This window comes from Falco rusticolus, chromosome 1 (genome assembly GCF_015220075.1).
Source record: "Falco rusticolus isolate bFalRus1 chromosome 1, bFalRus1.pri, whole genome shotgun sequence".
NCBI classification, from domain to species: Eukaryota; Metazoa; Chordata; class Aves; order Falconiformes; family Falconidae; genus Falco; species Falco rusticolus.
The window spans coordinates 76,387,613-76,409,250 of record NC_051187.1 but is presented as its reverse complement, the minus strand read 5'-3'; the positions used below and the strand labels follow the sequence as shown (position 1 = coordinate 76,409,250).

Below are 21,638 nucleotides of genomic sequence, written 5' to 3'. Positions count from 1 at the left end.
TCAAAGACAGGCAAGAAGTCAGCCAACATCAACCCTACAGCATGCTAACTCTGTTAGAGATCTATTTGCACCACGGTCCAGCAACATTTTTTCTTCAGTTTGCCACAAAAAAAAAAAGAACAACCAGGTACATTCCAGCACATCCAGAAAAAAGCTGATGAGGAGACCGAGGAAGACTGCTTAGAAGTTACTTTGAAGTCGTCCTCCTGCTGTGATAATCACCACTAAACCTTCACATATGTCACAGACTGAAAACCACTGGCTAAGAAAGGCCGTAACTTGGAGCACTTGGTAGAATGGGACCCCTGCCCCCCCTTCTCTGCAAGGGAAGCAGCAGTAGGCTGAGAATTTATTTGGCATGTGATCCTCATCCACACACAACATGTTCAAAGACAGTGAGCCATCTGAACAAGGAACAAGACTGGGAGATTACTTGTAGAGACATTACTGGCTGAAAAATGCGCTTGAGGTAGAAACAAAGCTGGATCTGTCTGTACTAGCAACTTATGACCAAGACCACAAGGCAAATCCAAACCGAGCTGTGAGGAAAGACATATCATATAAGAAATGCAGGCAGCGTGCTGCTCTGAGCTGGGCAGCACAGGCCGTGTTCCCCCTTATACACAAGAAAAGGCTCAGAAGGCTACTACAATCTACTCCTACTGTGAAGGTTAGAAATTCTCATCTCAAATAGCAAACTAGTAGTCCCTGGTATCTACAGGCAAGACTATTACTCCAGAAAAGAACCATAAACTCTCATTTGCAGCTAAATTGCCACTACCACTACATTTAAGATCACCTTTCAGTTCCACTGCAGAAAAGAATGCCGATAAACCGGGCAGAGCTCTACTACAGCATGACTCATGAAGCAGGCTGTATTACTGCTTTGGAGAAAGAAAAAGGAAAAAAAGGTGTTTCCACTCCAAATGTTATGAAGTACATCTGACTTAACTCTCTGGCATGAATGGCTGTTACAGCCACTTAATGATTTTCCACATTCAGATGACACACTTCCATCTTTTTTTGTTTAAACTGGAATTTAATTGAAATTACATTAATGGGATAATTTCTGAGAAAGGCTTCAGTGCTAAATTCCAATAAAGAAGTCAGAGCTACTGTCACTTCTGTAAAGCCCAAAATTAGGCAAAATAGATCCTCATATTAAGACGATGACTTGATGACACATGATAATGTGGCCTGACAAATTGTCGCCATCTCCCAAACAATGAATTTCTGCTTTTAAATACTGAGTTGTAATGTTGCCAGCAGCCTTTGCAATTAATAAATTTAAACAGCTGTATGATACTTTACTTCATCAACACGCATATCCACTCAACATTTCAATTTTGAATGTTGACTGAGCTCTCCCTTTCCAGTGGAGAGTAAACTCAGGGAATCCACTCACCCAAACGTATACTAAAAGCATGGAGTGAGCTACATAGTCCTACCTACCTGTAAAACACTAGCTCTGCTCAAATGTTCTTCAAGGTGTTGCCAAACCCCATTTTTAAAAGTACAGTACAATAATCTATTACCAAAGATTAACATCCTCTTTACCTGAGCCCACTTTTTGTTTCTACTTTGCATCTGAATGGCAGCAATAGATGTGAAGAATTCTTCTGAAGGCAAGTCCTCTGGTAGCTTTGTTAAAAACTGGGCTATATGAATGAAGTCCATTTTGGTCAAAATATCTTCAAAAAGTTTTAATATTCCCAGGGCTGTACGGAATAAGAATTCTTCTCCATCACGGCAGAACACATCCCAGACACGACATGCCAAGTCTAGTGGCAAAGATTTGCTGTACAATGTGAATATCCTGAAAAAAGAAAAAAAAAAAAGTAAAATTTTCAGAGTTACTGGACAAGAAAAATGTCTTAGATACTCACAGAAGTACACAGATCGATCATCAGTAAGTTTGAGGCTTCACAAAGATTTATAACAATATTCATTTTTTATTTCAAAATTAATTCTGCTAGTTGCCAGGTACCAATACATGAAACAATATAAAACTGTAGAGCCATTAAGGTGTCTAGCTATGAATCTCGGTCTCAAAGTTCAATTTTCTTGGATTGCTAACATCAATTAGGTAAGAAAGGTAACAAAGGTAACAGCAGAAACACGAACATCCTCCCAGTTGCTAAAACTGTATTTTCATTAACTGCCAAGAGTACATTTCTTCCTTCACCAAAATGCTGACAGCCTTGCTGCCAGGAACACAAAGATGCTCCTTCCTCCCTCCTCTATACAACACTGTTACAAGGCAGACGGGTTTCCATTACCACTAACAACAACCTAACAGCAAGTGAAGAGAATTAAGTTTCCTGGAATCACATCACAGTATAAAATGGAAAAGAGTTACATTGATTTTTTCCTTCATAATTTATAGATTTCTCCATATATGCACTGCATAAAAGATCTCCATAAAACTGCAGATAATTATTTCTCCAGCAGATGTCAGCAAAGCCTCAAATTTAAATGAAATCTTTCCACATCCTTTAACACGAAATTTCTGTCCAAGTTGCTGAACTGAACAGCAGTTCTTTAAGACTCCCTCCTATCTCCTCCCATTCTTTTTGTAGGAAATTCAGGTTTACATTAAAAAATACAATGGAACATATATATACACACACACATATATAGGGATAGAATATGAATTAATGTCTTTTCACAGCAAATTCTAGTATCAAAAGTTTTCTGAAATATCTACTTTTTTCTATATAAGATTATTTGAATGACGTATCATCAAATATCCGGCTTCTCTGTGAATCAGCACACTTTAGGAAAATATATTCATTTTACAAGTAGCAAGACAGAAACTAAAACATCTACACAAATTCAGGCGACAGGTAAATTGCAGGTTTAGGACCCTTAGGATTTCACTTTTTTCTATTTTTACACCTCATTGCAATGTTTTTGTAACAATTGGAAACTGTTTAAATTCTGATCTCCAAAAAGCTAAAGTATAAAAATAAGCACGTAAGAGGTAGAGTCTGCAATGAAAAAAAAACAGTATTGTTCAAATATGCAATTTTACATTCATACATGAATGCATAAGAACAGTGTAACAAGCCCCTTCTTTGGGTTATTGGCTGATCACACATTGCAGACTTTGTATACTCTTTGAACATTTTTGTACAGCCACATGCCATATAAAAATATCTTGCTACAGAATACCTACACAGCAGAATTGAAACTTTTTGTCTACACACACACGCACAGGAAACAGCAACAGCTTTTTCCACTTAAAAAGAACAGTGCAATAGGAAGCAATTCAACTGAGTCCTTTCCTGGTCACCAAGCAGCAGGCAAACACTCAGCCAGAAACTCATCCTGGTTAAAGATAAGTAACAATGCCCATTTTTTTGATCTCCCTTTATTCACAAAAGCTATTATTCTGTCATGATTCAGATATAGCCTGAATAACCCACGTGTATTGTATCTGCAGCTATGCAGAAAATGAACTGTCAGAAGAAACAGTCAGAACTGTTTATTAGAACACTACCTTTTGTAGGAGAATTTACTTGCACCAAAAAAGCTGTCACAATCAAATCAGGTATTTGACATTGAGCTCTTTGTAATTTGGAAATGCAATTTGCAGGAAATTCACAAGGCAATTAACTTTCATTAATACCAGCATGGAATTAAATGCATCAAGCCCTAAACCACAGACTGAGTCCCCTTGAATAAGCAATGAAACAAGAGTAGGAATCATTATTGCTAAGAACGGATACAGCATCTGCTTCCTTCAAACATTTTCTACTGAAAGCCATTTTTTTATTAGACATCTGAGCTACTGGTCTGATGTAAACCCAGCTGAAATTTATTATAGTAATAAAGCAGCTGCTAGACTTGAACAGTTACAGCAGCAGCTCCCAGCAGCTCTAGCACACCACTTGCGCATGATCTACAGAATGATTTTCTGTCCACAGCTCTCTTCCAACCCACTAGAAGTCCCAGCTGCACACAACACAGCTGACTAACACAGAGATGTTCAGTGTCAGAGCAAAATGCAGGCTACTGGCTGCTATCTGTTTGGAAGAGGGAAAAAAAACCCAAACCACCGCACCCCAAGCACCAGATGCTCCTGCTCCTCCCAGCCCTGCTCATGATGTAAGTGTACTTAAGAGGTAAATGCATGACATCCTGGCTGGTTTGCTTCTCACAGGAAAAGCATATGACCATAACATTAACAAGAAAGCTAAGTACTGTGTTACCATGATAATCATAAGCTCTGTGGTTTTTTTTTTCCTTTGTTCCTTCTTTTTTTTTTCCTCCTCTTTCTTTTTTAATTAAAAAGTCTTCATAAGATATCATTAGCAACAGCGATAAAGACAGGTATGCCAGATTATGGACTGACAACTCACAACACTGATGCAAATCAGATCTTCCATATTCTTGCACAACACATTCTTTTCCCATGTCTGTAACAGCACAAAAATATTTCTGCAACTTCTGAGTTCAGTTGTGGAAACTGATGAACTAATTCACCTTTTAAACTTATTCATGGATCTTCCTCCTTCACCCTGGTACTAATTTTTTGTTGTTATATTTTGTATCAATTTCAACTACATCTGCTTTGAGACAAAGACTGCATCTTTCTAAGTGTTCATCCATTACTTTATTGTACAGCAGCATCTCTTGTTCTCATTAGCACCTTTAGAGTTGCCAAAAAGAACTTGTCGGTAACAGTTTATTATATACATTTTTAAAATTTTAAAGTCTTTACAGCTAGAAAAAAAAAGTGGAAGTGTTTACTCTATTCTTTCTTAAGAAAAGAAAAACTTAAAATATTATGTCCTATACAATACTGACTGTGACAGCACTCAGCAAATCTGACTGCATGGTAAGATATGTCAATATAATACAAATCCTGTGCGAGTTTCTGAACAATTTCCAACCAGCCACAACACCCAAAAAGCCCCGCTCTCTCACCTAGGAGTACTACACAGCAGTGCAGTATTTCACTCTATTCCACCCTAACCTACAGCGACGTAAGGACACGAACACTGTAAATTGGGTTGAAGACGGATCTTCCAAAGCTCAGTAACAACTTCTGAAAAAACCAGGATGCCACCAGAAATCTCTGGACAGAATTACAGCCCATTTTTGCTTCGACAAGGAAGCATGCATTTTAAAGCATCATCTTAAGCTTCATTTTTTAGGGGAGTGGAGAGCTACTGGCATGACATGGACTATGTTTTTTGTAATGTAAAATACATCAAGCTTATAAATGCTTCACTGGAAGTGCCCACCACAAACATCCCCACAAAGTGTCTTGGACCTTTATCACAACAAACAAACGGTGTCAACAGAAAGTTAATATTTATGGAGTACAATCAGAGTCAACGTAATGCTGAAGAACCACTGATCAATCCATCAGTACAAACAAAGCCCTTGGCTATAATTACTGTCAAAATCATTTTTCTGAGTGGGGATAAAGAGATGTTTGTATAGCAGCAGCAGGCCATAAATAGACAGCATGTGTCCTTTGCAAATTCACATTCTGCTCTGCTCACAAGAGCCTGTGGTACATCAGCTGACAGCACCAAGAGGCCAAAACTGGGCTATTCAGACCCACTATTTCCCCTCTATTCTTTGTGAACCTGACTGTATGTTGCTCTCTACAGCGCTCTCACACTTAATTCCCTTTATACTCTTCAAAATAAGTAAAAACCTATCTAGCTTTTGAATTCTTTCCATGAGATTTAGCAGTTGGAGCTTGTGCTTGAAGCACATGGGTCCTTTAAAAAGAGATGCCTTACTTCTGGCAGGTATCCACTGATAATCATGCCTTTGTATCTTTTAATTAAATTCTTAAATCCTTGGCGCATTCCCATGGCAGAAGGCAGTGGTAGAACTGAACTGGCAGAGGGGCTCCCCTCCCTGAGTGTTCTACTAGCCCCCTCCAAGCAGCACTGCATCAGCTGCATAGCTGGGCCCATCTATACGCACAGCATTTCTTTTTTCTTGGAACGTATTCCTTCAAAAATGATCTAAGCATACCAATTTTACTGCCATTCCCTGCTGCACGGATTACCAGAAGCAGGACAAAGGAGAGTTGATTTCATGTAACTGCAGCAGGAGCAGGAGGGTTTCCCAGCAACTGGGCTGTGCAGCACTGGCTACTGGAGCCCTCCCAGGGTGCCACCAACTGAGATTTACTGCACACATGCCTGCACAGTAACCATGCCAGCCACCACAATAGCAGCAGGCATCCCTTTGGAGCTCAGAACAAATGCGCATTTAAATGAAAGTAATGCTGTTGGAGCAAGGCTGTTTCATAGAGATTTCTACCGACAACCAGAAGGTCAGTCTATTTAGAGCAACGCCGTACCATATTCCTCCCTGACTTCAAACACACTGAAACCTCATTCTCACCTTTCTGGAAACAGTTCTGTTTTTAATGGAGCAGTATCTGTACTACAGCAAACTCACCGTCAGCCATAAGCCAAAGGCAACCTTATAAACAACGTTTCCAAAGTCCTTAACTTTAATAGTTACTCACTTGTGAGATCACAGACCCACCTGACTTTTTTCCTTACATCTTTTCTATATTATTTCCTGGAAGTAATCAATGAACAGCACATACAAAGTCCAATTTGCTAAGTTGCCACTGATCATTTAAAAAAAAAAAAAAAATCATCTAAATCTGCTCCCTACAGGGTCAAAGTATTTTCAAGTAGAAAGCACGCATGCACACACACGTATGTATGCATATACTTACAAACACATGCACATACACACGTACATATTTAAATATTATAACTAAATCTTACACAGTTAAATACCAAGTCCACTGTCTAACAAAATTAAAGACAGAGTGGGACAAGCTGTCCAGCTCAAGACAAGGTTGAACAAAGTTTAATATAGGGTTGGGCAGGACTACCACAACTAGCCTACATTCCCGTGCAAGACCATACTGTTGTGGCTCTCTAGGGATGGGGAGGAACACAGTAAATTGTCCCTGGGATTAAAATAAACAGCTTTATATGGATGCAGTTAGTCAGCAAGAAATGCTAAGGGTTGTCAGTCCATTGGTACAAAGACCTTGAGAAGCACCATCCACAACACAAAAAGCACCAATTCACACTCCTGACAGAAGTTTCTTTCAAGTGCTCTTAACAACACCCACAGAAGCAATCAAAGGGGAACCTGACGTGGCCCACACCCACAGACTTCAGCACCTCAGTTCTTTGTTCAGAAGTCAGTCATTCCCCCCGCCAGGTTGGGGTAAAGAGAACAACTGATCACAGGAATGTTCACTCATGAAAATACAATAAAGACTAGTCTATCGAAGCACAATTGCTGAGGGGAACGTAAACCTTCAACAGTTAGTCAGAATAGGTTACTTCTAGATGTCCAGTTTCTGGTGGTGCTCCTCAAGGTTTCTTCTTTACAATGTAAAGTTCAAAGTTAGACAACAGAGTGATACTAACATGCCTGCACCAGGAAGACACTCGGGTTTAGTCACTCCTACATGAAGAAAATCACCTTATTTATGATAACATCATATTAAACTAGTAATCTATTAAAAAGATAACCTGATTATTTTAACGTTGTCTATCTAGCAATTCTCCAGCATGTTTACAGTCTTCCTATTCTGATATCCCTTTTATTGAATTGCTTCCTTCACACACGTACTTTTCACACTTTCTGAGGCAATATAATTTCAACGCCTTTCCTCTTATCATTGAACATACCAGCCCCTGCTCTATTCCTTTCCTTCTATCCCGTTCCAGTATTTTTTCTAGCATCTTCCTGCTCTGTGCATAAATTCAGTTCAGTTTAGTATTCGCAGCCTTCAGTCATAAAACCCCTTCCAATGGTATTTCTCCCATCAAATGTCAGGAGAAATGCACCTACCACCACATAGCCCTTCATTTCCCTACTCATGTTGCATTAAAATTTAACCCCAGTGTAAAAGCCAAGTCAAACAAAGCCCATGTTACACTACCCTCTGCACAAGAGGCACATGAAAATCAAGGAACTAAAGCAAAGACAAAAAGTCAGACCAACTTCTAGATGACTGGCTTGGTGGATGAGGGGAGAGCAATGAATGTGTTTCATCTTGATGTTAGCACGGTTTTCAATACTGTATCCCATGAAATCCTTGTTGATGAACTGACAAAGTTTGGACTAGATAAATGGACAGTGAGGGAGTGAAAACTGGCTGGAACTGCCAAGCTCAGAAGGTTGTCATTAGTGGCATGAAATACAGCTTCAAGCCAATCCACTGGCAGATTACTCCAGGGTTTGATACTCAACCAATATTTTCAAATGTCTTCATTAAGGATCTAGATGATGGGTCAAGACTGTACTGTCAGCAAGTTAGCAGGTGATACAAAACTGGGAGGAGCGGCTGATACACCACTCCATAGGGACCTTGAGACACCGGAGAAATGAGCTGACATGAATCTCGAAGTTCATCAAAGGGAAATGCCAAGTCCTGCATCTAGGTAGGAAGTAAGCCCAGGCACCAGTACATGTGAGAAACCAACAGGTTGCAAAGCAGCTTTGCAGAAAAGGAAATGGAGGTCCTGGTGGACAACAACTTGAATGTAAGCCACCACTGTGCCTTCGCAGCAATGAACATCCACAAACTCCTGCGCTGCATTAGGAACGTCGCTGCCAGCAGGCCAAGGCAGGTCATCCATCTACCCAGCACTGGCGAGCCAGCTCTGGGCTTCCCAGTACAAGAGAGACATAGATATACTGGAGCAAGTCCAGCTTGCCATGAATATAATTAAAGGCTTGGAGCACCTGATACCCAGGGAGAGGCTGGGAAAGCTGGTACTGTTGAGCTGGGAGAAGAGGCGGCTCAGACCTGCACATGTAAAAATACTTGATGGGGCGGGGAGGGATAAAGAAGACAGAGCCAGCCTCTTCTCAGCTGCATGCAGTGAAAGAACAAAAGCCAATGGGCACAAACTGAATGCTGTTACTACTGGGATTTTAGTCTTTTAGTAAAGGTATTTAGTCAGATACCTAGGAACAGGAGAAGTTGCCAACAATTTAAGGGCAAAACAATTTTTCACAAACAAGATTTTGTATCGTCCCAGAAGTGACAACGAAGTCTTGCTTACAGATAAGAGACATTTTAGCTGCCCCGAACCAAAGCCTGACAGGCACAAATGCAACACTCAATTTGGAGTGCCTTATATCACAGCGAAATTTGGCAGAAGTACAAAGAAGATCCTTGTCTTTTTTTGTCTCTAGGGAAAAAGGTTCTAATTATACTAGAACTAAGAACGAAGGCAGTTTCACCTAATATGAAGACTGTAATTGTCTGTCTGCTAAGTGGAATAGGTCTAGTAATTAAAAACATGCTAATGCCCTCTAGCTATTCCATCGGACTGTGTCAAGATCAGTTTTTAAACAACTTGTACTGGGATCCTCTGAACAGGATCTGGGACCACCTAACATGAGTGAGATACTGCCCAACAGTTCATCCTGCCAAAAGCCGAGGTGTTTTTTTCTGTAGCTTTTAGCTTTTTATTGTATGACAAACGTTTTAACTACTCTCTTCCTGTTCTGTGCAGGTGCGACAAACTACACATTTCAAATGTATGACTAGCAATACTTTCTGTATATACACCCCCGGGACACACCTGCCCATCAGTAGAAAAATATTTTCTCAGAAGATGATTCCAAATATGCACTAAATATGGATAAACACTGCTATACAGCTGTATTTCAAAATAAGCTTCAAAACCCAACACAAGTACAATAATAAAAGTTAGGCAAATGTTAGACATCACAGAAGTATGTGGGAGCTATTTGGATTGACAACTGAAGTACTGAACAAAAGATAAAGCCTTTATCTTAACAGAACACTAAACCAGAGCACTCCAGCTTCTGTCATGAATACTGACATGGAGCTATACACTAGTATGCACATTAGTAATTATACTTTCAATGTCTTACCAATCAATGAGATAGATATCTGGAGTCAAGTTATTTTTTTTGAAGTGAGCAAATAACTTTGGCAGATTTTCTTCAAAGAATACCTCAAACGCAGCAAAGTAAGTCAACATCTGGGAAAATATAATGGGGAGAAAAAAAAACAAGTTAGCTGTATTATTAATAGGCTCAAATGTATTATCATCTGTTGGATTAATACTCTTCACAAACAGGATCATATGGATTACACGTTATCATGAAGAGCTAAACATTTACATGAAAGAATCTGCAAGCACAAAGAGTTTAAGATACACTCTATATACCGTTCTCATACTAAACAATGTAATTATTGTTTTGGGTCTTTGCCAGCTTCCTTTGGAAAGAGACATACCAGCAGCAGAGAAGATATTTGCTGATTTCGCAAAGTAATTATGATAACAGAATGGTGCTTTATGCTCGTGGCAGTAATTTAATATCATACTAAGTAAAACCCCAATGGATTATAAAACGGAATACAAAAAAATAATTTAATAGTCCACAGCAAGAATGAAGATTCCAGTTGGCTCCAGTTCTAAGTCACATTCTAATACCAAAGCTTCTTTTATACCATAAATTTTAACATGAAATAATAAGCATTTTATTACAAAGAGGGAAAGATGAAGTTTGCACAGAAAAGCCAAAGATCAGGACAAAGCACCTACGCAAGAGAAACAGATTGTAATTTCCATATGATACGGTAACCCCTGAGCTGTACTGCTTTTCACATGATGACTAACATGTTATTTTAAAATTTGAATATTTACGTCAAATTTCGTAACAGAGGGCATGGAAAAAGAAAATCTTCCAATCCAACTAGAAGGTAAAAACAAAAGGCTTTTTAGCTCCCCCCTAGCCTGTCCTCTTGATACTATAGGGAGTAAAGTTAAGCAAAGTCCTTGACTGATTCAGTAATTTTAACTACAGTATCCCAATGAAAGCCATAAAGAATGGCTCTGATTTCTTCAAAGTATGAGTTGTATCAGCATGCTTCTCCCCATAACATCATGACAGTAAAGGGAAAAGAGGAGCCTTTTGTCTGAAATCCTTTTAAAGGATGGCAGATTGGTTTCCCAGTTATTTTAATATCCTTACAGAAATTTTTCCTGTTTCATCTGAATGAAGTTACAGATGGTAGACTACCTTCATTAACAGCGGCAAATAAAAAATGGAGCCTGGTAGTGAGCTAAGAGTGTAAGGCTTAGAAGCCAGAGATGGGTGCATGCTACAGAAATAACCTTACAAAGTAATGTAGAATCTCTGAACTGCCAGTTACTGAGAAACAGCTTCATGGCAAACACGACATCTGAAATCTAGGAACCCTAGAGAATTGTGCAAGTGAAACAGCTTCCCAATATGGATTTTTAAGTGCATGAAATCTAAGCATCATAGAAGATCTGCAAGGAGGCAGAAGGCAGCAAGTAATGCAACAGTCTTACTTCAAAAATTACCTGTTTGCATGCTAGCACCACAGTAAGAGTGTTTACTGAAGTGTTTCAAAAGTACTTCAGAGAAGGAACCTTACACATAACAGCTACAATCACATCTATTGATAGTAATGCAGGCAGCTCTATGAGAAAAGCAGTAACTGTTAAGGTATTTATCTTGATCTAATCAACATTCAGCAAGACATTTACTTAGTAGTAATTAAAAAAAAACCCTCTAGTTTAATAAAACTGTAACCAACAAAAAAAGTCAAGATAAATCAGTATAAATTACTATAATCTCCACAACTAACTTAAACTGGGTTTATTTTTTTAATTATATGTTAAGACAAATCAGTATTTGGTTTTTAAGCAGTAAAACTGACAGAAAAAGATGAGGGTAGACAGCAGATCAGTATATTAAGCCAAGTGAGACAATTTTGGCTTCCTGTGTCACTACTCTGCTTGAATTATTAGGTACAAATTTTTCCCTGTGGTGTTAATCATGGCTTTTTAATTTCACAGTATGCTAATATTATATCATGTATCACTGTTTCTACTCTTCTGTAAGCATTCATTTACCATGTAGCCTCTATTTAGCTAGGCTAGTAGAAATAAACAGTACTATTCAAGAGCACACCAAAACCCCCATTGTTTCAGCTAAAAAAATACCCCTATCTGGTTCTAGCAAATTGAACTCCAAAATCATCTTCACATGAACCCTATTTGCACAATGAATCACAGAACGGTTTGGATTGGAAGGGACCTTCAAGATCACCCAGTTCCAACCCCCCTGCCATGGGCAGGGACACCTTCCACTAGACCAGGTTGCTCCAAGCCCCATCCAGCCTGGCCTTGAACACTTCCGGGGATGGGGCATCCACAGCTGCTCCAGGCAACCTGTGCCAGTGTCTCACCAGCCCCACAGGAAAGAATTTCTTCCTATTATCTAATCTAAATCTACCCTCTTTCACCTTAAAGCCATTACCCCTTTACATGCCCTTGTAAACAGTCCCTCTCCAGCTTTCTGGTAGGCCACCTTTAGGCACTGGCAGGCTGCTGTAAGGGCTCCCCAGAGGCTTTTCTTCTCCAGGCTGAACAGCCCCAACTCTCTCAGCCTGTCTTCAGAGGAGAGGTGCTCCAGCCCTCTGATCATCTTTGTGGCCCTCCTCTGGACTCACTCCAACAGGTCCACGTCCTTCTTATGTTGGGGCTGAGTATGTAGAGCTGAGTGCAGTACTCCAGGAGGGGTCCCACAAGAGCCAAGAAGATGGGCTCTTGTCATCTTTTCCAAGTACAGTAATGGAGATGACTGATACGTCTCTAGCAATGTTGCCTGCACTGTGGTGCGTCTTCTCATGGCCATTTACAACTGAGGAGATTCAGGGGCTGCAACAGGGAATTACATACTGCTTTTCCAGCAGGAAATAGAATCCCTAGTGTCCTACTGTTTAAGAAGTGATTGTTGTTGATGTCATCCATTCCCTTGCTTTATTTCTTCCATCTGAACTCCTGAGAAGCAGATCCTACTTCCATAGTGTTAAATGGTAAATAAGTTATAAAGAAATACAGAATGCCATATATTTTACAAAAAAATAATTTTAAAGTAAATTAAAAACACATTTCAGGAGATGTCTCTTATTTTGCCATGGTATACAAATAGCCCAATGTACATGCTAATAAGGAATTTTAGAGATTCCAGAAAGAATTAGGCAACCACCTCCCACTGAAAATTAGAGGGGTCTGCTCATCTGATTACCCCAGGCTCCTTTTTTCAAACACAGCTGCTACAATAAGATATGAGGAGCCTGGTTTCCCCTGCAACAGTTTATTTTTAGCACTCTTCATTTGGGATAAAAAGCACCTTCAAGACACTTCTAATACTGAGGTGTTTTCACCTTTCAACTACGGGGCTCAATTTGAAAAACACCTACGATAGTATTCTCATAACTATTCTCTAAGCATAAAATAGCAGCTGAATAATTTCATTCACCTGCCTGTTCAGAAAGGTTAGTGGGTGGCTTTTGGTTTGGTTTGTGTTTTAAGGGAGTATGCGTGTATATATGTGTGGGGGGTATTTGTTTATTAAGTGTGTTGCTTTAAAATAAATTCTGATTTATTTTCCAAGCTACAGAGCTCATTTTTACTTTTTTTTTAAACCTTCCTTACACATATCTACATGTCAAATTACAGTTTTCTTGCATACTTACAAGGCCATGGTCCACACGGAAAAACGCCATCTGACAGGGTTTATTTAACAGGTTAGAAAAAGCAATGAAGGCATCTGCAGTATCCAAGTTCAAGATCAACACTGCTGCTATGAATGACATGCCCTGCACCTGAGGAACGGAGAAGCATTACCATTCAGCAATAACTGCATTTTTCCAAGAATACTGCCTCATTTTTCCTCATAATCACTACTGTTCAACGCACTTGCTGAGCTGCTGAATTTTGCAGAACGTTCAGAAACACATGAGTTTTTAAACCCGTGTGACTTTGGTATTACACGTTCAGAGTGTGGAAGCTAACAAATCCCATGCTGCCTCCTTTCAAGACTCTAAGTAAAACTCCTAAGGCTAGGATGACAGCACTTTTGAATATGCAGAATAAAGAAACAGCTTATTCTTAAAAAAAAAAAAAAAAAAAAAAGAATTAATCTAAGTAAACCTTCTTCTCCTAGGGATGGGTCATATATATACCCTTACCTGTGGAAAGCTGCACTACGACACTAGAAAGTCTAGGCCTGTTCTTTCCTTTTTCAATCAATTACCAGCAGTTACAGACAACTGCAATGACTCATTTGAGAAGCAGTACCATTTTAAGATTAAGCTTGTGTTTCATTTACCATAAACTCATGATGTTGTTGCATTTTTCTACAAAGTATGCTATGGAATCAATGCTGAAGCTCGACAAAGCTCGCTCACTCAAGAGGATATAGGGCTGCCATTGTAGAGTCACAGGGACCAAGGTGTGGCTGTCCTTCCTGCAAACCTGAGGAATAAGCTCCCTCCCAATACAAGAGGTTCCATGCCAAATGAAGCACACCACCTGATCTGCCCTTTTTCTAGTTTCCCAGCAGTCATGTTCAGCAGTTTTTGCCAAGCATTGCAAGCTTCTCACAGAATAGGAACATTATCTTTCTACATTTACCTTCTCTAAAACAACTTCTCCCAAATAAAGAATAAGCTCCTATATATATATCCCTGCTCTTAGAAAAAAAAGACTAAACCAAGTATCTGAAATCCACTTAGTCCTCTCATAATCGCTACTTCAAAAACTTTGAGGAAGCTCACGTAGCCTCAATGAGCATTGCTTTAAAGACTGTCCCAGAATCTCACAATGCTAAAGGCACAGAAATGCATTATCAAGAAGAGTAAGATACTCAACAGAAGACTCTTAGTAAGACTGCCATTAAGAACAGTACATACTTCAAAGAACCAATCTAACTACATCTTCTCTTCTGACTTCATTTTCCGGAGTACATACTTTTGAGTTTTGCAATTACTTAACCTGTTAAAACGCTTAAATCTAGCAACAGAACCATTACGTACACTTCCCAAGCCTGTACTGGAATAAAAGAAAGGACACAGAAACCCCACAAGTTTTCACAGAATCATTTAATACTGATCTACAAGGGACTGATTAACACAATCCTCCTTTTCCCTAGTTCTCCCTCCCCACCCCTGAAAAAAAAAAATTCTTCACTTACATAGCCTACATCAGGTCTGTAACAAGTATAGGCTCCTAAAATACTGTGCAACGTGTCATGGTAAGGACCACCCTGTAATTAAACAAAACCAAGACAACACATCAGAGTATATACAACAAATATTAAAAGCCCTTCAGTGCTACACACAGTATCTATTACTTCTGACGAAGGACACATTCTTTCCCTATGCAGCTTTGAACAGCCCCAAGTCTTTCAAAATAATTTTGGCTTTAAAATCATGAAACAGCCCTCCACACCACATTTACTACAAATGCATACAGTTCATCCAATACATAGATTACATATTAAATCCTTAAAGAAGAGGAATGCAAGCCCAAGAGATTCCTTACAGCTTAGCAGCACTTTGACAATAGTGCCAAGGAAGCAGAACACTTAATGAGAACGACTTGTCTATTAGACTAGAGACAGAATTCAACCATGAAGAAAACAGTCAGAACGACAATATGCCATAAGACACAGAGAGCAGATCAAGAATGACATGCTCTCTCAAGAATTTCACATTGTTGACTATTAACAGCTGCCGTATCCTACACTGAGTACTGTGACTGACTGAGAATTTCCAAAGGAAAAAGTTTTCCACCCAAAACCACTGATTTATCACAAGCTAAACTTTTTACAGGGCTGCTGAAATTTGTGTATGGGAAGTCAAGATATCTGATTAAAGTAAGTTGTTAAAGCTCAACAAAGACATACAAGTTAAATTGGTCTTGCATCAAACCAAAAAAAGGCCACCAGACCTGGCACGAGCTGTGCTCTCTCAGTTACCACGGATTTGCAACCCGGCAGTGTTGATGCACTGACTTGGAAATACCTGCATCACTTCAGACAAAGCAGCATGAACTGGGCGAGATGAATCATGATGATTAGGCAACAGATTTTTTTTTTTGCCTCTTCCAAATGTATAATACCTTAAGGTTACTCTTTCCTAGACTGTCTATAGTCTTCCAAAATCTTTAGGAACTTTTTACTCTCAAGATGCGTACTCCTTCAGATTTGAACTCAATGGGCTATTTTAGTGAAGGGAAAGGCAAGATTATGTAAAACTTAATTTCTCTGAGAAGTCAAGACAAAAGTTTAACATTGCTTACTTGCTGGAATATACAGAGATTAGGAAACGTTCTTGAGATATCCAGTTTTATTAACTCCAAGCTTGCTTCTCTGTCAGCTGCAGAAAATCCAGCGTCTACAAAAGCCAAAGTTACTGCATTTATTACATGGAACAGTGTACACTCTGTTTTTTCCCTTTTTTCCCGCTCCCCGGAAGTGTTGGCTTTCACACAGTTCATTTATTTCAATGTGAATACTAGGGAATAAAGGTATAGACAGGACAATTTCCTGAATTCAGCAACAAGGCTAAGAAGCAAGTATGTTCTGACCCAAGGCAACCCTACAGTGCCCGTTGCCCTCAATACGTTTTGAAGCAATGCAGGGAAAGACGCAGGGCAAGGCAGGCCAGGGACTTTACTGGTATCTGCTGACAAATCATTAGACAGACACAAGCCTGTTAACCTGTGACCCCTCATCCTCAACAAGCCTTCCCAGAGGCTCCTAAAGTAGCTGCCTCCGGAAAGGTTGCAGTGGGAGAGAAGTCCTGAAGCAGCAGCATGTGGTGGATCCCACCTATCTTTACTACTGTCAGCTCTCCTTCCAAAATCATGTTTATTGCCTCTTTATATGTAATGTTGTTTAAGATCATGGACACTGCAACACACTCTCCATAACTGAAATAATCTCATACAAAGTAGATTTCTAAACCATTAGTTTTCTTTCTGATATCAAAAAGTTTTATTTGTATTTTGTCTGTTCTGGTAAGTCTAGTTGGGAATTACCTACTGCTGCTTATTGAGCAATCGAAAACCAAGAGTTGTCACTGCCAATGCTTACACCAGTCACATGAGCATCTATACTCCAGATAATAAAGTGCAAGAGGAAGCTGGAAATGTACTAGATACCGTCTTACTTAAGATGCGGACCATCTTAAGAGAACAAAGTAGGGGATTTCCAATCAGAAATATTTTTCTGTTGATAACTGCCGGTATCTATGTTCTCCTCTTCCTGCTCAGCATAATTACTTACCAAAGGCAATTTCAAACATCTGCATGTAGTTTTAAACACTCTCAGAAACAGACAACTCTCCCAATCAATTAGTAAAACTCAAACCACTTCGTCTGCAAAAATAAATTGCTAGTCTCTGAAACACACCCAAGAGATGGGCTCAAAGCTACAATAAGCGACTAAAATGCAATTTTCTGCTATAATTTGAGTTTCAATTCCAAAACTACAGATGCAGCAAAGTATTAGTGTTGCAATTCAAACTGTAATCCCCAAACTTTCCTAGTTTGCCTACAAATTTGCATCAAATAAGAACTGCACGTAGAGATAGTGTATGAAGAAAAATGAACAAGCGTGTTTTATAAGAGACCAGAGTTTCACTGAGAAAAAAGAATACAACTGTTTCTTGCTTCCACAATGTTTTCTTTTTACTACCAGACACATCTTTATAGCTGGGTTTTTTTGTTTAAAAATCTGTGATTTGATTTTAAGGAACAATTTTACAAAATCTCTTATTCTGTAACACAGGCTAAATCAGTCACAAAAAGCATACCTTCATATTCTACTTCAGTACCTCCTGTGCTAAGTGATCGCCATTTCTCTTTGGCACGAGCCAAGCAAATATCATACAGTTCTGGAAAAAGAAGAACGGAGAAAACCAAGTCCACTATTTGTATATGCTTATGTCCACTGTTGGGTACTACCTACCTACCACACGAGCAGTGCTGCCCTAGTCATTACAAGTTAACAGTAACGCTGACACAGTAGTTGGAATTTCTCAGTAGGTTATGATTCTGAAAGACTTGTGCCACTGACCTGTAACTTAATACTAAGTGGAAAGGAAAGACAACCTAAGCACAAGTTGCATTTCATGTTCAAGCATTTACTTTTCTTACAGAGCACTGATGTTCAAAATTATAGTCTGGATGCATAACTGGGATAAGTCTAGCAAATTCCGTGTAAGAACTACACCCAAGGTAAGCCATCTAAGCACAGAAAAGCAGCACAATACAGCAGGAATACAGGCTGTCTACCACAATTCCATTAATTGGAATTAAAAACATGTTAGTCTTTCAGAGCTGCATTTTTCTGTACTCTGAAGTAGCACACTATTTCTGTTTTCACAAACACACACATGAACAAAATTACAAATTTTCCCAGAGGTCTTTTAATCTTTCACAAACCTAACATCTTGCTCTAAATCAAAGAAAGCACACTACATGCATACTCACAGGCATTACAAAATTAACAATTTTAAGTTTCAAAGAGTCACTAACTCTGACCATTTCCATCTAACATCAAAGCAAGACACAGTGACAATAATCAGAAACAATTCAGAGCAGCAGTTCTAGAGCAGCTACAAGATTAAAAGGCACTGTATTTTTTGAACAAAACACAAAAAGTACCATCAAAAAAGTGTAACTGGATAGTATCTCCTTACATCCGTACCTCAGGTTCTAATATACCATAATATATACAAGACTGTCCCCTAATTATTTCTTTTTGTAAGACAATAAAGACAAAAATCCAGTCTCACCGTGGGTGATATTTAACTCGTTGCCAATTGCCAGGCTCCAGACTCTGCCTCTCACACTTGGTGGAATGCCCTGCCACCACAGCTCTCGAACTTTACGGGAACAACACCTGTTTAAGGTAAAACAGACTATTCTAAGAAATATTTCACTGCCAGCTGAATTGCAAGTATGTCCTCCTATCACTGCTGAATGGATCCAAACCAAATGATTATCAACAGGCCAAGAAGTCAAACATAATTTGCACGTACCCGTTCTTTAGCGCTATTTTGCTTTGAACTGTAAAGGAAAGCTTACTTCAAGTTAATGGCTTGTTTTGATAGAAGCACTGCCATCACAGCGTCTGTACACTGCAACCACACTTGACCAGTAAAAATTGTAGAGGACAGACATAAACAAATGAAAAGAAAATCTCTATCTATGCCACTGCCTATGCTAAAGGCTGGAGATCTCCACAAAGATAAAATACAAAACCAGGTTAACGTAAGTCTACCCTCTCCCCTCTGTTATCACCCTGTTGTGTGAATGACACATGCAGTTTCCCCACCTAGCTTTACAGCTCTAATCCTCCAGAAAAAGCATGAAGATGTAACAAGAAATAACTTTTAGGTGGAAGCATGAAAGACATTTTAAAAGAACACAGGCTTTGAAATGGCCGCAGCTGATGTTCAGCAATCTGAGAGCCCAGAAGGAGGAAGAGAACACCACCTAAACACCAATGAAAGTTTGTGGTAGTGACAAAACCCACAACAATCCAGTTGTCTAAAAGTTATCTAAAAGCCGAATCTGAACTAAAACATAAAATAGTGAACACACTGGGGAACTTCTAGATTTATAAAACAATACAGAAAAAATGTATCTTTAATTTTACAGCAGTGGTAACAGATGTAGGAGAAACATTAAATCCACAATTTCCTTATACTTTATTTATTCCTCAGCTGTCCAGAAATGCATTCTCAACAAATTCTGTCCATAGTTTTAACATATATTCTCAAGACAACTGAATTCCATGATTACATGAACTGCAACCGAGTGCTGTGGAGGCTGGTTTATGTTGTTATGGTGGTGGTTATATTCAGGGCAGGGGTGGGGGTCAGGGCTGGGTTTTTTTAGGATGACTAGCCAAAGTCCATGAAAAACTAGACAGTGAAGGCAGCTTCCCAATTGTCTGTGCTGTGTCTCTGCAAGAAATCTTTTAGCATTTATTTTTTTTTTTTAATAACTTATTCACTACTACTTTTTTCCATCACTTGATTATCCCAGCAGGTATACCACTGTGTAATTAAAAAGGCTTCACAATACCATGCATGTAGTTCAATCTACATCTGATAATATAACATCAATAGATCAGGTAGATGTCCTCTACCACAGATCACTTCTCAGCATTTCATAGTTTCTGAGAATCCTGAACCTCCATTAAAGACAAATAATAAGAATCGGAACTCCCATCACCTCCAGCCACCATTCCAGAAATAACGAAATGCATGTTGCTCATTTTCTTTGTAACTGTTCAAAACTGACTTTCAAACAAAAGCTTCCAAGACAATAATTTAAAATTATACTTGCTAACTTTGTAACTTCTCTTCAGGATACCGACTCAGCAATTTTAATTAAAACTCAGTATAACATACTGTCTTACATAGTTTCCCAGTTGGGCAAGATTTCATTGTTCCAAGTTAAAACAGCATTGCCGATGCTGTCCTCCAGTTTACAGCGTTCTTCCAGTTGTCTCTTCCTCTTCTGGGCTTCTTTAAGCTCTGCAGAAAAGCAGTTTCCTTTTTACATTAATAAAATCAGAAACCAAATATTCAGAGTTAGCTAGTCATGGCTACACAGGCATGGAAAAGCACGCTGTGTTCACTTAAAAGTACAGTGGACTGTTCAAATTCTGAAAATTTCCCAGACATACAGCAAGCTAAGCAGTGATGCCAAATGTGAATAAAGAACGAAGTGGAGCTACACATAAAGCTTGTCTTTGATGGATAGAACAAAGGGAGTTGGATAATATATGGCTCCTTTGACCCTTCAAGTCTAACCACAGTAGTAACTCTGAACTATCATCTCTGACAGCCAGCAGCCCCACCTCGCAGCGCAGGTCAGAAGTACTTCCTAATAAAGCCCACCCCTTTTTTTATGTCAGACTCAAAAATACAGGATAAAATAATAAATTTTGATATTTTTTCCCCCACTCTTAAGTGTTGTGATTTCCTGACAATACTTAAAAAGACAACAGCCACATTTTTTATGATACTTAGCCTATGGTTAATCTAAATGTCATACATCATAAATATATATACACACACACAGGAAATCTTCAGCTCATTAAAAAGACTACTTTTTTGATGTTTCATTTAAACACATTTTTCATTTTTGCATTATCACTCAGTATTTCTTCTGGCATCATCAACTACTGGTTTTTCCACCAGCAAATTTGTTACATGTACAATTTAACAAATGCAAGCAGACATTCTTTATAGCAGCAGAGTGCAAATACGTGACATGTGCATGCACACTCACACTGTCTACAATGTGGGAAGGTACTGACCTGGCAAGGAAAACTAACTGAAGAACAGCAGTATCATGAACAAAGTCTTCAGAATGAACATTTACAACCTGATGGGCCCACTTGAAAACTGAACAGAAGCTGCGCCTGAGCAGAACCGTATCAACTGCCTAATAATATTTTCAGCTTTGCTATGAGCTCTTTGTAAGCCTGCCTAAATGCAGGCTTTGAGTTTTTATCTGAACAAAAGGATGGTGTTTACACTCTTTTGATTTCCTGACCTCTACACAATACATCACTCTGCAAAGCTGTTCATCTGAGTGGCTTCTGGGAAAATGGGTTGGCAGGGTGTTTATCTGGACAGAATAACATACTCCTGTCCAGTGAAGACAGCACAAAGACCTGACCCATTGCCTAACCTAAGCATGATCCCATTTCTCCCAAACCACCTACTTTACATG

General features: G+C 39.1%; 1 protein-coding gene across 5 annotated transcripts in view; it reads right to left on the bottom strand.

Annotated features, from left to right (window-relative positions):
• Positions 1 to 21,638, bottom strand: part of TBC1D14 (TBC1 domain family member 14) — a 70,492-nt gene that overhangs the window by 4,927 nt on the left and 43,927 nt on the right. For all 5 annotated transcript variants that reach the window (XM_037385397.1, XM_037385389.1, XM_037385405.1 and 2 more), the window contains 8 exons: positions 20,314 to 20,431; positions 18,680 to 18,786; positions 17,696 to 17,776; positions 16,179 to 16,273; positions 15,070 to 15,141; positions 13,571 to 13,699; positions 9,925 to 10,034; positions 1,558 to 1,816 (listed from right to left, as the gene is read on the bottom strand). In XM_037385397.1, coding sequence (XP_037241294.1) covers positions 1,558 to 1,816; positions 9,925 to 10,034; positions 13,571 to 13,699; positions 15,070 to 15,141; positions 16,179 to 16,273; positions 17,696 to 17,776; positions 18,680 to 18,786; positions 20,314 to 20,431 — 971 coding nt within the window. The remainder of the gene's footprint in view (positions 1 to 1,557; positions 1,817 to 9,924; positions 10,035 to 13,570; positions 13,700 to 15,069; positions 15,142 to 16,178; positions 16,274 to 17,695; positions 17,777 to 18,679; positions 18,787 to 20,313; positions 20,432 to 21,638) is intronic.